This window comes from Chelonoidis abingdonii, chromosome 8, assembly GCF_003597395.2.
Source record: "Chelonoidis abingdonii isolate Lonesome George chromosome 8, CheloAbing_2.0, whole genome shotgun sequence".
Taxonomy (NCBI): domain Eukaryota; kingdom Metazoa; phylum Chordata; order Testudines; family Testudinidae; genus Chelonoidis; species Chelonoidis abingdonii.
Window position 1 is genome coordinate 65,111,607 of NC_133776.1, and position 16,884 is coordinate 65,128,490.

At 48.7% G+C, this 16,884-nt stretch overlaps 1 protein-coding gene across 2 annotated transcripts in view; it reads left to right on the forward strand.

Annotated features, from left to right (window-relative positions):
- The window catches only part of LOC116819994 (uncharacterized), a 25,675-nt gene extending 15,332 nt beyond the window's left edge, over positions 1–10,343 (forward strand). Inside the window, exons 8-10 of one of the 2 annotated variants that reach the window (XM_075069003.1) lie at positions 6,761–6,853; positions 8,700–8,764; positions 10,039–10,343. In XM_075069003.1, the coding sequence (XP_074925104.1) occupies positions 6,761–6,853; positions 8,700–8,764; positions 10,039–10,080 (200 nt within the window). In that variant the 3' untranslated portion in view covers positions 10,081–10,343. The remainder of the gene's footprint in view (positions 1–6,760; positions 6,854–8,699; positions 8,765–10,038) is intronic. The other variant, XM_075069004.1, reaches the window with a different exon arrangement.
- Positions 10,344–16,884: the final 6,541 nt, after the last annotated feature.

Sequence of the window (16,884 nt, forward strand, 5' to 3'; positions counted from 1 at the left end):
CTATTTCTAATGGATTTTTAACGTGCTCTTTATTTATTTCTATCTTCTTAAACCCATCCCCTTCCCAAAGCATATCACTATTGTATAGACATTCTTCAGCTTGTCAGTTGAACCCGAAACAAGAAAGTATATATAACATCTCTGCCATTTCCAAAGTATTCCAGTTACTGTTTTCCTCCTCACTGAGCAGTGGCTACCCTGTCCTTGTCTCCTCTTGCTTCTAAGTATTGATAAAAAGTCTTCTGTTTCCTTTATTCCATAGCTTAGTTTGAGCTCAGTTTGTCAGTTGGACTGTGTGCTGATTGTTTGATTGTTTGTTGTGTTGAACATTGTGAATTGGGAAGGCTTTGTATCCAGGTGGCCATTGAGTGGGCTGACTGCTATAAAAAGGCAGTCAGCAGCGAACCAGCTGAGCGGTGACAAGCAGAGGCTAACAGAGTGTGTTTGCCTGGAGAGTTCGTTGCGGGAGAGCCCACTGAGGCTTTCATCTCACGGACTTCCAGGAGTTGCTGCCAACAGCTGAGAAGCTCTTAGAAGAAGAATAATGGAAGGTGAGCAATCAGCTGTTTGTAACCTGGAAGGTGTGCCATGTTTGTCTGTCTTTCCACAGACAGAAGCGACTTTGTCTTGTACAAAGTGCAAGCAGTTTCCATACTGGAAGAGGAGGTTTGAGATCTGGAGCAACAGTATCAACCCTGCATTGCATAGAGAGAAATAAGATTTCTGGACAGACATCAGGATATGCTTCTATGGCACAACGTCCTAAAGAATCGAGAGGCTGTGCAGAGGGAAGAGGACGGTGAAGAAATTTGACAGCATGTGACCTCCAGAAGAAGAAAGAGGAGCGTCCATGTACAGCAATGGAGATTGATGAGCAACCATTTTCATGTCCTTTCCACAGGTACTAATGCGAGAGTGGAGTAGATGGTACATCTGAGAGAAGGGAGCAGAAGGAGACTCCACTGATTGGAGGCACGAGATGCACTGTCCTAGGGATGGGGGTTCAACCACCGTCCCAGAGAAGGAGGTGGGTGGGTGGTTGGGGACTCCTCCTCAGGGGAACTGAGTCATCTATCTGCCGCCCCCGACGAGAAACCGAGAGGTCTCGCTGCTTGCCAGGAGCTAGAATTCATGATGTGACGGAGAGACTGCGAGACTCATCAAGCCCTCAGATTGCTACCCCTCCTGCTTCTCCACATGGGCACCAATGATACTGCCAAGAATGATCTTGAGCGGCTACTGCAGATCTACGTGGCTCTGGAAAGGATAAAGGAGTTTGAGGGGCAAGTTGTGTTCTCGTCCATCCTCCCTGTGCAGGAAAAGGCCTGGGTAAGGAGCGTCTAATTGTGGAGTAATGAATGGCTATGCAGGTGTGTTGGAGAGAAGGCTTTGGATTCTTCGACCATGGGATAGTGTTCCAAGAAGGAGGAGTGCTTGGCAGAGATGTGCTCCACTAAGAAGAGAGGGAAGAGCATCTTCGCAAGCAGGCGGCTAACCTAGTGAGGAGGAGGCTTTAAAACTAGGTTCACCAGGGGAAGGAGACCAAAGCCCTGAGGTAAGTGGGAAATGGGATACCGGAGGAAGCATGAGCAGGAGAGTGCAAGAGGGAGGATCCTGTCTCAGACGAGAAAGCGGACAATCAGACGAGTTATCTTAAGTTGCCTATACACAAATGCAAGAAGCCTGGAACAAGCAGGGAGAACTGGAAGTCCTGGCACAGTCAAGGAACTATGATGATGATTGGAATACAGAGACTTGTGGGATACTCACATGACTGAGTACTGTCATGGATGGATATAAACTGTTCAGGAAGGACAGGCAGGGCAGAAAGGCTGGGGAGTTGCATTGTATGTAAGAGAGCAGTATGACTGCTCAGAGTTCCGTGATGAACTGCAGAAAAACTGAGTGTCTCTGATTAAGTTTAGAAGTGTGAGAACAAGAGGTGGTGATGTGGTGGGAGTCTGCTATAGACCACCAGACCAGGGGATGATAGTTGGATGAGGCTTTCTTCTTGGCAACTATCAGAAGTTACTAGATCGCAGGCCTGGTTCTCCATGGGAGACTTCAGTCACCCTGATATCTGCTGGGAGAGCAATACAGCGGTGCACACAATCCAGGAAGTTTTTGAAAGTGTAGAGGACAAATTTCTGGTCCAAGTGCTGGAGGAACAACATAGGGGCAGGCTCTTCTTGACCTGCTGCTCACAAACAGAGAAGAGTTAGTAGGGGAGCAAAAGTGGATGGGAACCTAGGAGGCAGTGACCTTGAGATGATCAAGTTAGGATCCTGACACAAGGAAAAAGGAGAGCAGCAGAATACGGACTTGGATTTTAGAAAAGCAGACTTTGACTCCTCAGGAGCTGATAGGCAGGATCCCTGGGAAATAACACGAGAGGGAAAGGAGTCAGGAGAGCTGGCTGTATTTTAAAGAATCCTTATTGAAGTTGCAGGAAAAACCATCCTGATGTGTAGGAAGAATAGTAAATATGGCAGGCGACCAGCTTGGCTTAACAGTGAAATCCTTGCTGATCTTAAACGCAAAAAGAAGCTACAAGAGTGGAAGATTGGACAAATGACCAGGGAGGGGTATAAAAATATTGCTCAGGCATACAGGAGTGAAATCAGGAAGCCAAATCACACTTGAGTTCAGCTAGCAAGAGATGTTAAGAGTAATGTTACCGAAAATATCAGGTCTGCCTAGCTGAGAGCCAATAACAGCCTGACAGGATAAGGAAAGATGCTTTATTCTGCAGAAGAAAGGAGAGCCTTGTACCTTGGTACAAAAGACTCTGTTCCATACACATTCACAAGCCTTTATATACTTTCAGACAAAGACCCTGCGTGTTAACACTTGATTGGTAGGTGGTCAAACCCACATTCTGTTATCCTGGTTAGTAAAAACTGTGTTGAAGCCAAGTTTTCTCTGCTTTGAGGCAGAAGAGAAAAACAGTTCAAAAGTTCGGGATACTGTGTATGTGAGGCTTCTGCTTCCCCACTGCAAACCATTAGTTGTTAGGAGGTTACAGTAACTTTCACAGTAACAAGAAGGGTTTCTTCAGGTTTTAGCAACAAGTCACGGAAAGTGTGGACCCCTTAGTGAATGAGGAGGCAACCTAGTGACAGAGGATGTGGAAAAAGCTAATGTACTCAATGATTTTTTTTGCCTCTTCTTCAGAACAAGGTCAGCTCAGACTGCTGCACTGGGCAGCACAGTATGGGAGAAGGTGACCAGCCCTCTGTGGAGAAAGAAGTGGTGGACTATTTAGAAAAACTAGATGAGCACAAGTCATGGGGGGCCGGATGTGCTCTATCCAAGGGTGCTAAAGAAGGTTTGGCGGATGTGATTGCAGAGCCATTGGCTATTATCTTTGAAAACTCATGGCGATCAGGGAGGTCCCGGATGATGGAAAAAGGCTACTGTACTGACCATCTTTTAAAAAGGGAAGAAATAGAATCCAGGGAACTACGGCCAGTCAGCCTCCCTCAGTCCCTTGAAAATCATGGAGCAGGTCCTCAAGGAATCAATTCTGAAGCACTTAGAGGAGAAGGAAAGTCATCAGGAATGGTCAGCATGGATTCACCAAGGGCAAGTCATGCCTGACTGACCTAATTGCCTTCTATGAGGAGCTAACTGGGTCTGTGGATGAGGGAAAAGCAGTAGATGTGTTATTCTTGACTTTTAGCAAAGCTTTTGATATGGTCTCCCACAGTATTCTTGCCAGCAAGTTAAAGAAGTATGGGCTGGATGCATGGACATAAGGTGGATAGAAAGCTGGCTAGATCATCGGGCTCAACAGTAGTGATCAGCAGCTCCATGTCTAGTTGAGCAGTCAGTTTCAAGTGGAGTGCCCAAGGTCGTCGGGCCAGTTTTTGTTCAATAACTTCATTAATGATCTGAGGATGGCGTGGACTGCATTCTCAGCAAGTTTGCAGATGACGCTAACTGGAGGAGTGGTAGATATGCTGGAGGGTAGGGATAGGATACAGAGGGACCTAGACAAATTAGGGACTGGCCAAAGAAACTTGATGACCTGATTGAGAATTCAACAAGACAAGTGAGAGCCTGCACTTAGGACGGAAGAATCCCTTCACTGTGTAGAACTGATAAATGAAATTGTTTTTCATTGTCACTTTTAATGTAATTCTGTTACCATTCACTACACTGGCATATTGTATTCAAACCCATTTAAACACTACTCCATCTTGTAAAAGCTTCCTCCAACCTTCATTTTTGCAAACCTGCTGTAATCTTATAGTTAGTTTAGATTGTGATGAGGCATGTATGGATGATAAATCAACCTCCAGCCCAGCCTGTCCTGATAAGGTGAAATTCAACTACCAACGCTGAAACTAGACAACAGTGAAACAAAGTAAAAAGCATCCACCTAAAAAGAAAGGCAAAAGAACAACATAAGGAAGTCAAGCAGTTCAAGGCTGAAAGTCCGCCTGCAATGGCGGGTGATCAATCAAACCCAAAGGCAGCGTGACACAGCAAGACTATAGACTTTGATCCAAAATAAAGCCTGTAAAAGAAGGGTGAGGTAAGAGACTTTGGTAACATTCTGCTGCCACATGGAGCAGCACCTGCTGATTAATTTAAAACAGCAGAAATGAGCAACTCCTGAACAACATAGGGAAAATCCCTATAAAGCTGAACCTCTAAAGACTGAGGACTTTGAGTCTATGGTTCTGCTTGCCGCGCTCCAGGAGCATCAGGTGCACCTGACCGGCTCGCTCCACTCTTGTGTACAGGATACCTGCCAGTATCTCACAAGCACTTTAGGCTGTGTAACTATAATATCTATCCAGAACTTGTATGAATATGTGGATTGAATGGATATACAGGAATAAGTAGCTAAACAACGTTGTTTGCGTTATCTTTTTTTATTATGGTATTTTACAATAAATGTGACAAATGTCTTGTCCCCTTTAATAAGATCCTTTTTTATTGGTAACAGCTGTTACAGCTAGGGACGAATGGCTAGGAAGCAGTTCTGCAGAAAAGTACTTAGGTTACAGTGGATGAGAAGCTGGATATGTCAGCAGTGTGCCCTTGTTGTGAAGAAGCTAGGCATTTGGGGCTGTATAAGTAGGGGCATTGCCAGCGGATCGAGGATGTGATCATTCCCCTATTCAACACTGGTGCTGCTCATCTGGAGTACTGGTCCAGTTTTGGGCCCACTCACAAGAAGGATGTGGAAAAATTGGAAAGAGTCCAGCGGAGGCAACAAATGATTAGGGGGCTGGAGCACATGACTTATGAGGAGGCTGAGGGAACTGGGATGTTAGTCTGCAAAGGAGAAAATGAGGGGGATTTGATGAGGGGATTTCAACTACCTGAAAGGGGTTCAAAAGGATGGATGGATCTAACTGTTCTCAGTGGTACCTGAGGACAAACAAAGACGTAATGTCCAATTGCGTGGAGGAAGTTTAGATTGGATATTAGGAAGCTTTTCACTAGGGGTGGTGAAGCACTGGAAGTGAGGTTACCTAGGAGGTGGTGAATCTCCTTCTTAGAGGTTTTTAAGGTCAGGCTTGACAAAACCCCGGCTGGATGATTTAGTTGGAATTGGCCCTGCTTTAGCAGAGGGTTGGACAGATCAGGCTGACAACTCGTAAAAGCGGCGAGGCCACATTACTCCAAAAACAGCTGCAGACCGAACCCCGCCCTCGGAAACACCCCACCCCGCACCTCCCAGCCTGTAGAACAAACTCCTTCCCAAGCTTGCCCACCAAAACAGCTGTGGCAAAAGGAAGGTGGGGGTGGAGGTGATACTTAATTTAAATCAACCAGGGCTCCTAGCTGAAGAGGTGGCTGGGAGCCTCAGGGGCAAATTAAAGGGCCTGGGGCTCCAGCGGCTGGGGGAACCCAGAGCTTTGCAGGGCTGGGGCAGGGATTTAAAGGGTCCAGAGCTCCTGCTGCTGAGGGGAGCCCAAGCCCTTTAAATCCCAGCCCCAGCCCATCTGCTGGAGCCGCGGCCGGGATTCAAAGGGCTCTGGGCTGCCTGCAGCGGCAGGGAGCCCCGAGCCCTTTAAATCCCAGCCGCAGCCGGGAATCTCTGCAGGCAGCCCAGAGCCCTTTGATTCCCAGCTGCAGCTGAGATTTAAAGGGCTCTGGGCTCCCCACTGCTTCGGGCAGCCCAGAGCCCTTTGTTTCCCGACTGCGGCTGAGATTTAAAGGGCTCTGGGCTCCCAGTCATTGCCGGCAGCCCAGAGCCTTTTGATTCCTGGCCGCAGCTGGGATTTAAAGGGCTCTGGGCTCCCCGTGGCTGCCCGCAGAGCGCTGTGTGTGCGGGATTTAGAATCCCCCTGCAGGCAGCACAGTGAGCCTCCACAGGTCACATGCGGCCCGCAGGCCATATGTTGTGCAGGCCTGGACTAGATGACCTCCTGAGGTCCCTTCCAACCCTGATATTCTATGATTCTGTCCTGACCCCCAAAGTCCCATCCCGCTGTGCCCTTGGCTCAGCAGAAAACCTAGGAAGGATTTTCAGGAGGTCTGTCTCACCTTTGGTCACTCAAAAGTCCTGGTCAGGGATCTAGAGTGGATGTCCCCAGGGCAGCACACTTGAATCTTCTGTATTATTATAAAATATAGATATTCTGGTTCTCTCCTCCCACAGACATGTCTTAGCCCTATAGAGGTCTGGCTTAAATGAAAGTTTATGTCCTACATTTTAGCTCCCCAATGATTTCTTTGAATAAATGTGCAAGCTACTGACAAGCTGTAACTTGCTCTTTTTTTAAAAAAATGCATATAGACAGAGGCTGCTCACAGACTGTAGATCTGACAGGCTACGCAGTCACCTCAGCTGTAATCTCTCTCCTTGGCCTTCTAACCCTCTTCATTTGGTGTGAGTATCCTTCTGGTTTCATTCCAGGCTCTGTATAACCATAATTTACTGCCTCTCTCTTTCCTGAGTAACTTTGTGTATGGCTCTCACTTCCCCATGCTCCAACTGACCTGGCTACAGTCAATGCCCTGGGAGATGTCTTTGACTAGGGGACAGGTTTTTAAAGGTATTTAGGCACCTAACAGTTCAGATAGGTGCCTCATGGGGTTTTCAGCACCCAGGGCACCTAGCTCTGTCGTTGTGCACCTAAATATCTTTAACAAGCTGGTTCCTAAATAAAGTGCTCAAACAGGTACCTCTGTCCCTGTGGAGACTGAATGTATGCTGCAGGCAGGAAGCAGTGGTAATTGGAAGACTGCAGGGATACCTGTGCTAATCTCACTAGTTTGGATACAAATAGTGAAGCTGCAGCAGCACAGGCTACAGCACTGGCTGTACAAGGCAGCCCGGAACCTAGAGTCTGTGCTCAGTCAGTGTTGCTGCAGTATCAATGTTATGGGAATCCAAGCTAGGTCAGGCGTGTCTACACATACTACAGTCACACCTCCAAAACCTATGTCCACATTGCAGTTGATCTCCTTCCCTCGAGACCATCTAGCCAGGGATTGTCCCTACCAACAATTACCCATCCAGTTGCCTTGAAATAAAAACAAGGTTTTATTTGGCATAGAAATTACAAGAGTAAAATTGGACTAAATGTTAAACAGAACAAAATTAGTGTAAGGACTGAATAACTGCTTAGCTCACTGGGGCAAATTGTTCAGCTGTCCTGTATTAAGAGTGTTAAAGTCTTTCATCTTAAATGCCATTTGTCTGTCCCCCATTGCTCAGATGCCCAGTTAGTTTGTATGTGTCTCTTACATTCCCCCCCAAGTCTGTGTATTTATAGTTCTTGGGTTCTGTGGCCTTGTGATGTGAACCACTGTCTCTAGCTGTTGTTGTTGTGTCACTTTAGATCTGTGGGCAGATAAAAGTATGTCTCAGATACAATGCCCTTGAGCAGACTAGATTTCCTTCCTTTCCTACCCCATCTACCAACTCTCCTGGGATGCTGTTCTCAAGATATGCAACTTCTTGTGCATTTTTCTCATCTTTCGCCTGGTTATCGCAGAGCACTTTGTAACACATGTATTAACATCTGGGAGTTCTTCCAAAAGCCACTGCTGCCCTGGGGAAGAGACTCTGAGAGTATATTGTTTTCTTGAAGTTAATCTGTGTGGTAGCAATAGCTCTTCCTCCTGCAGTGTCTGAAATACCAGCAAGAGCAAATGCCGCTGGAGATTCTAGTAAATCAGATTAGTATCAGATAATTAACAGAGGGTGAAGTGCAGGTGATGGGGGAATATTAGACAGGAAATTTCATTTTCCCACTCACATTCCTGCTCTTGACTCTAAAATCCCAACATTTCTACCTTATGGTGGAAAGGGAGGATCTGACAACTCGTGTTCTCTAAAAGACTGTGATTTGCACTCCTCTCTACGGGCTGGTCTACACTACGGAGGAAAATCGATCTTAGATACGCAACTTCAGCTACGTGAATAAGGTAGCTGAAGTTGAAGTATCTAAGATCGAATTACTCACCGTCCTCACAACGCGGGATCGATGTCCGCAGCTCCCTCTGTCGATATAAGCGCGTTTGGGGATCGATATATCACGTCTAGACGAGACGCGATATATCGATCCCCGAGCAATTGACTGCTACCCGCTGATACGGCGGGTAGTGAAGGCGTAGCCTACAGCTGGGCTCCCTTAAAATGCCATAGAAAGGTGCAGTCACCCTCTACACAAAGCATGACTTATATAAAACACAACACAGGAGCTAACCAGCCTCTCGCTGCTTTGCAGATCACAGGAGCCAAAGAGACCAAAGAGAAAATAAACGACATTCCAAGGAGGAAGCAGACCAGGAGGTAGCAGGCCTTGTAACTCACTTTTTATTGTCTATATGTTGAGTTTCCTCTGCCCGTTCACTTGTAAATAACTTACCACCTGTACAATGCAGGGAAGGGGCTGGCTTTAACCCACCAAAGTCAGGAGACTTGAAGCCAGAGCTGAAAAGCCTGGCAATTGTGGTTCTGAATAATTATATAACCCGTACCAGGATTTTAGCTGGGCTTTCTTTCCCTCCCACCCAAGAACATGAAGAGTGCTGAACCTTAACTTACTGTCAGCTTTAAGTTGACCTCCATTGTCACCTACAGCCACAAGGCTTCTCTACACTCCAAAAACTAACAGAACTCGGGTATTTTAAACTTGGAATGTTATTTCCCCCCATTATATAGCCGTGGTAACAGGGTGCAAGCCGAGCATTGTAACATGTGGTTTCCCTGGCTGTTCTGAAGCAGAATGTGTCTGTCCAGAAGCTAACTCCAGACTGTTGTCACCAAGCTGTAAACTGAAATAGCCACCCATTCAACAGGGCTTGCCACCCATTCAAGCACAATGGGGGAAAGTCTGATTTTTAGGGAGTCTTTAGGCTGTCAAACTTATTTAAAAGTAATGATCACAATCCCATTATTTGCAGTGGTGGTGTAGCCATGCCAGTCCCAGGATATTAAAGAGACAAGGTAGGGCAGGTAACATCTTTTATTGGGTCAAATTCTGTTGGGAAGAGAGACAAGCTTTTGAATTTACTCAGAGCTCTTCTTCGGGTCACTGTAGTTTGAAAGCTCGTCTTTCGCCAACAGAAGTTGGTCCAGTAAAAAGGTTTCCTCCCTCACCTTGTCTCTCGTACTCCTGTTAACATTCCTACTGCAGTGGCTACTGAAAGGCCTCAACCATGGTCAGTGTCCCACTGTGCTAGGCTTTGTACGTACACACAGCAAGACAGTCCTAGCCCTGTAAAGCTTACAGTTGAAGTGGATGCAGAGCTACACTCTCCCCACAGGGTTTCCTTACTGCTCTTGTTTTCCAGTAGAGATGACCACGGCCCACCAAGTTCTCCAAAATTCCAGTTTTATTCACAAGTTCTCTCAGTGAGTTATACCATTGCCCAGGAACTGCTGGCATGCAAGTAGCAATAAGGGGGTTTGAAATCCTTTACCTGTCTGTGCAGGGCCCTATCACTGTTCTGAAAGATTTATGGACGTTCTGAGTTCCCCAGTACTCCATGATGAGGCTGGCACTGAGCCCCAGCAGTGGGAGGCGATAGGGCACACTTCATGAACATATATATGTTGTGCAGGTAGAGCAGGAGCTTGGGGAAGACATGCTGCAGCGGCCGTAAAGAGCATTCCCTAGTCTCATGCCACTAGGAATGATCCAGGAGAAGCTACAATCAAATTTGGAAACCTGTCATCATTATGGCCAGCTCTCAGAAATACCCATACCTAAGTCTGGTTAATGCTTCCTCTTGCAAGCCTGTGTGGTTGGTTGCTTATAAACTTTTCCAAAATTTAACCACCTGGGCTGAAATTTTCACTGTCAGGACTCTGTTCAGGTTCAGTCCCCCGTCCCCATCCCAGAATTTCACTAAAAAATGGCTCCACTGTTGCTCCACGGTTAGGGGAAAATAGGAACTTTTTTGCTAATATTAACCAAGTATTTTCCCACCCATTTCTTTGAACAGCTCTCGTTACTCTGTATTTTTGAAGGAGAGATTTGAAATTGGGGAAAGTGACGGGCTGGGGCCAGAGGTGCCTTTTATGATTCTCATGAAAACGCTTAGGGCTATTCTACACTATAAGCACTACAGCAGTGCAGCTGCGCCGCAGCGTGTCTGGTGAAGACACTCTATGCCGAAGAGGGAGAGCTCTCCCATCAGCGCAGTGCTGTTCCCAGCAGCGCTTAGGTCAGTGTAACTTATGTCGATGAGGGGGGGTGGCATATTCACTGCTTTTCCACTGCCTTGGGTTAACAATTCTCTGCACATCAGAGCTTTTAATAGTGGGAGAGGCCTGTTACTGGGGGAGTATCAGTCTAACTCCCCCCCCCCCTCTCCCCGCCGCCATTCATTTGCAGATGTCTGTAACCAAGAAGTTACACAAGGTCACTCCTACCAGGACTGGTTGCAGAATCCAGCCCTGTAGGGTAACAAAGTGACTGGGAGTTGGGTTTGCCATCTTAGTTTTGTTGACGATGGACAAAACACACAGAGGTAGCATGACTAACCATTAGCCCCAGGGCCGGCCTTAGGGCCAGGCAAACAGAACCCATGCCCAGGACACTGTAGCCGGGGGAGACGACAAAAGGGTCTCAGGCTTCCCCTGGCCTGCTGTGGCTGGAATCCTCTCTTCTCCATCCCCTCCTTCGCACTGGGCCAGCGGGCTTCTCCCTGCCCCCTCCCTCATTTGCTCCTCAGCCAGGTGGCTGAGGGCTCCATCTCTGCCCCAGCCCCGGGGAGCACAGAGCAGTGTGGCTGGGGCTGGTTGCTGGCAGCACGCCCCACCACTCACTGCCCAGAGCAGAGCTGGGTCTTCAGTGGGGGCGGGCCGGGCCAGGGCCAGGGCCAGCAAAACTCCAACGTGAGTGAGGAGGGCAGGGGGGACTTAAAGTGACAGTGCGCTCACTGTCTATCAAACTTCACACACACACACACACACACACACACACACACACACAGTCTCTCACTCCCCAACACAACTCTGCCCGTGAAAAGGTTATGATTTTCAGAATATGTTTATGCTATCTGTATGCATGTATCTTTTTTGTATTTGAAGTAATGAGTATTGGCTTTAGACCTGGATTTTAACTCTTTGTTGCTAGGGTAATTCCCACAAGGTAGTTAGCCAGCACATCTTGAAGGGACTGGTCAAAGTAAGTAGCTCACCAAGAGACACTAACTCACACTGGACCATGGGAGATGCCCATCTACATTGACTGGACTTTTCTGTAGACGTTCCATATGAAGTACAGGTAATGGGTGGGGGGAGCCAGGGGTGATGGAGGGAGCACCATCATACAAGTTCACCCAGGGGACCACTTTCATAAGACCGGCACTTATTAACCCTCAATGCACAAACCAGGAATAGTGCCTGATAGTGTCCTGATTCCCACCGTTCCTCTACTAGCTAGCAAATAGTCATGTAAGCCATTCCATTGTACTGCTGTTACTATTAAGTAGCTTTATGTGGCACCCATAAAAAGTATTAGTTCAAACCCTGCCATTAGTTCACCTGGCTGTCAGTATAGCTCAATAGGATGGCAGGATTGTGTTTGTTTTAGACACTAGAAAATTACTTATATTAGAAGAATAGTAAGGTTGCGAAGTCAAGCACTCAAATTAAAACATACTAGTAGGAAAGATTGCCCATGTAATCACAAAACTACACCTCAGGCATAGGTTTTTAATGATGCAGTTTTTAATTGCATCATCACCTACAATGGAGTCTGGGGGACCCCTGCCTCAGTCCACGCTCAGGGCAGACACTACATGAGGTGAGGAGTGTCAAGAAAAAAACTGTTGTCTTGTACTGAAGGCCTGAGGCTGAGGCGAGAAAGATTCTATTTCAGACTCTGTCACAGATTTGCTGTGGTTTATTGTGTGTATATGGAAGTGTGTGTGTGGGAAGGGCAGGAGTGGACAATCTCTGTTTGGGCATTTCCTAACTTTTCAGTGCTGGATTTTGCAACTTTAATGTCACTTCTGCAGAGTATAACTCCAGTGCCATTCAGCTCTTGCATGTATCTGTCAGCTATGTTACTCGTGTATGTTTGTCACTGGTACATCAAGATTTTCTTTTATAGCATTCCTATGTCTGTGTTATGAGTAATACAAGTAAAATGATAGAGAAATATTATCTCATGCTGTCTCGTTTCTAATCTGATCTCCCCCTCCCCCTGCACTCTCAGCAGCGAGGTGAGGGCTCCTTACCACACCCAAGCTGCACCCACCTAGCCAGTTTCTGGCTTCTCCATTCACACATCCTTGCTGATTAGGGCAGACTCAAACCCAGCTCCTTCAGACTGCCATCCAAACCCTTCCATTCTATGCAGCTGAAGAAGTGAGCTGTAGCTCACAAAAGCTCATGCTGAAATAAATTTGTTAGTCTCTAATGTGCCACAAGTACTCCTGTTCTTTATTCTGAGCTCTATTTCCTTTCCCTCCAGAGATAAATGGCATCCTCTTTCTCATGTTCTCTCCTGAAAAGTTGATTAACCAAAGACAGAGACAAAAGGTAGATGATTTGGGTGCGAACAACAAAGGTACTTAGCTGCCTAAACCCCAGATTTAGGCATCTAAATGCCAGTTTGGGCTCCACAAAACTCCCACCAAACCCTGAGGTGTCTAAATTCACTGAGCACCCAAGTTCTCAGGGTAAAAGTTTCCTCAGTGAATGTTTTTGTCACTGGGCTGCCTCCCTGTATGCAACGGGGGAGGTTGGAACTGTTTACCATATAAGCTCCAGAGTGATTCATGAACTGTGGGAAGAAAGGTAGAGTCCTGATCCAGTCGGTACCCTCTGAGCATGCCTACTCGATCAAACCTCATTTTGAATCTGGCAGCAAGGTGGTGATGCCGCATCCCTTATAACTTATAGCCTGGAAGAGACAACACTTGCCTGGGATGTGAGACACTGTGCCATTGTGGATAAATACTTAAATAGAGCTAGCAAGCGAGAATGATGCTGTAGCCCCAGACTCTGGGCACCCATGGGGAAGGTAGGAGTCCCAAAGTCCTGTCCTGTCCTGTTCCAATCACTTCCATTATTTCTCCAACCCGGAACAACTTCAACAGGAAAGGTAGAGGCAGCTCCCACATCTGCATAGCGTGTAACTCAGTGATTAGAGCACTCTCCTGAGAGGTTTGACATCCCTGTTCAAATCAGTGTCCCCCAGCAGAGGGAAGTGAAGCCAGGTCTCCCACACTGCAGCTGAGTGCTCTAACCACTGGCTAGTATTTGTACAGGTAGACAGCACTACCTCCTCTTCAGGAGAGGATGCCTCAGCTGTGTGACTGCAGGTGGCTAGTTCCCATTCATGCTTCACAAAGCAGAACTAAGTCCCTAAATTTGGGTTGCAGGGAGGGCCTACCTTCAGGAGAGGCACAAGGCGTAGGACACACTGTCAGTGTTGCCCATTAACTAGCTTAAGCAGCTCCCCACCTCTGGCCTGCACCTGGATTTCAGCCACAATATGGTGTTGGCGTGTCTACAGACTGTGATCCTTGTTCTGATCCCGGCCTGTCCAAAGATCTCAGTTCCACAGCCCTCCCTTGGGCCCAGTCCCTACCCGACATCCAGCTCCAACCTCAGCCCCATCCACTATGCCTGACTCTTGAGGCAATGCCTCACTGAAACTACTTTCTGAGTGGGTCTTTCAACCAGTCTTGCACCTACCTGACTAAACCACCTTTCCTTAATTTGCCTTATTAAAAATTAGGATATATCAAGTCTACTGCTCCCTGTAACGGCCTTGGCCGGGGCTCAGCTCCGGGTCGCAGGGGCTGAGCGAATGGAGTCTGTAGTCCAAGCCCTTAGGTAGGGCGGGACAGCAAACAAACAGGTTAGGGGCTCCGGCCCTTTGGGGCGGGGCAGAGCGACAAGCGGTCCAGGGGCTCCGGCCCTTTGGGGTGGGGCAGAGCGACAAGCGGTCCAGGGGCTCCGGCCCTTTGGGGCGGGGCAGAGCGAGGGACAATTGGAGGCGATCAAGTTCAGTAAAGGAAGGGGGGAGTCTGCCACCCTTAAGGGGTGGCAGGGGGAACGCAGGCCCTCCCATTCCACTGCGTTCCAGCCCGGGGCCCTAGTAGCGGCGGTCGCCGCTAAGGCGGTCAGTGGGGATCCTGGCCCGAAATACACTGACCGGGTGAGTGGCAGGGTTCCCACCGAAACACACTGACTGGATGGTCAGTGGGGATCCTGGCCGACGCACACGACCATCGGCTTGGGGCCTTCTGCGGCCTGACTGTAGTCAGCCGCCCCCGGGCTGCTTCCAACCTCCCCCTCCCTGGGTACCTGCCCTTCGCCGGCATACGTCCAAGGAATCCCAGACCATCGGTTCTCAGCTGGCCGGCAAGCAAGGGGTCCAGTCCAGTCCTCGGGTACCAGGCGGTCCAGGGTCCAGTCCAGTCCTCAGAGTCCTGGGGTTTTGGGCAGTCCGGTCCGTCTCGGACGGGGTCCAGGCGGTCCGGTCCACTCCTCAGCATCCTGGGGTTCGGGCAGTCCAGTCCAGTCCTCGGGTAGCGGGGTCCTCAGGCCGGTCCGGTCCCAGTCCTCGGGGTACCGGGTCCAGGCGTCCGGTCCAGTTCTGCCGCAGGGCGAGCGTCCAAAGGCGCGGCCCGCTGCTCTGGTGCTGGCCCAGGGGAGGTCAGCCAGGACCCCTCTGGATACGAGCGAGGGGTAAGCCAGGCCCAGCGGGAGCTCAGGCACCAGTCTTGCCTTCTCCGGCGGCCTCCTTCTAACTGAGGGCCGGACCGGTTTTTATACTTTCCTGCCCTGCCCCTGACCTGGGCGGGAACAGGCGAGGGGGCCTTGCACTTCCGGTCCCGCCCTTGACTTCCTAGGCGGGGTATAGGCGGCCGGCTCTGCCGGGGCTGCAGGGTCCCTAGCCTATGCCCTGTCTCAGGAGCGTGGGGGAGGGGACCCCCCCCCTCGCTACACTCCCCCATCCCCACCCACCCGTTCAAAGAAGGAAATGAGGTTGGTTTAGCCATGCTGGCTATTCCTTGTCATCCCGTCTTTTGTTGTATCTATCTGTATTTATTGGACTCACACCTACATGCTGCCTTGTGTGACACTCATTCTTGGGCTCCAGCTCGCCAAGATGTGTGTGTTGAGAGGCAAGGCACACCACGGCTGTGGGAGCACAGTGTGTTGCTGTGCTTTCTAGATAGCTAAAGTTGGGCAGTGTTGGCTGCAGTCTTGTGACCTAAATCTCGTTGCGTGATACTCACTTCCCACACCATTTTTTTTGGTTTTTTGTGGCCCCATTTTCCGGTGCCATCCCACTAACCACCTTTTTAACCCTCTCCCCCAAGCCCCAGGGCCAGGGTCAGGAGCAGGGTTGGCCTTTCTCCCAGGAATGAGTGAGGGGGCTGCAGGGGGTGCATCTGGGGCTGCAAGCAGGGGTAAGCTGGGGGTGGGCTGGATGCGGGCCTGGGGCCAGGGGCCGTGCAGGGATGGGGGCCAGACTTGGACTGGGGAAACGGGCTGCCAGGCGGGAGGGGTCGAGCTAAGAGCTGGGTTGGGTGGGCGTTTTCCTCTCCGCTCCTGTGAGATTGGCCTGGGCCCCACGAAGCCCAAATATTCCTCTGCACCCCTAGGTGAGGTGCAACCATGCAGTTGGGGACCATGCCTTCCACAATGTTTGGGTATTACTGTAACCCCCTTTAGAGAATGGGATTATGGCGGCGCTCTACTGGCTGGTTCCTCCACCAGTAACAGGGAGGGAGGACCTCCGGTGATGGTTTTCACAGGATGATATTGAACCGCATGTGATATGGCTGTTAAAAAGCGGATGCTCTTATGACGAGTCTGACACGGCGATATTCCAGTAAAGATAGGAGGTGTTTGTTAGTCACATTATACAAGGCACTGGTGAGCCTTCATCTGGAATAGTTGGTGTAGTTCTGTCTCCCATGGTTTAAGAAGGATGAAATTCATAACTGGAAAGGTACAGAGAAGACTACTAGGATGAATCCGAGGAATGGAAATATCCTGTCTTTTGAAAGGAGACTCAAAGAGCTTGGCTTGTTTAGCCTAACCAAAAAGAAGGTTGGGGGGGGGGGGATATGATTGAGCTTTGTAAATATATCAGAGGAATAAATATCAGGGAGGGAGAGGAATTATTTAAGCTTAGTACCAATGTGGACACAAGAACAAATGGGTATAAACTGGACACTAGGAAGTTTAGACTTAAAAATAGATGAAGGTTTCTAATCATTAGAGGAGTGAAATTCTGGAACATCCTTCCAAGGGGAGTAGTGGGGGCAAAAGACTAAGCTTGATAAGTTTATGGAGGGGATGGTATGATGAAGCCTAATTTTGGCAATTAATTTGGCAATTGATCTTTAATGATCAGCAGGTAAGTATGCCCAGCGGTCTGTGATGGGATGTTAGATGGGGTGGGATCTGAGTTACTACAGAGAATTTTT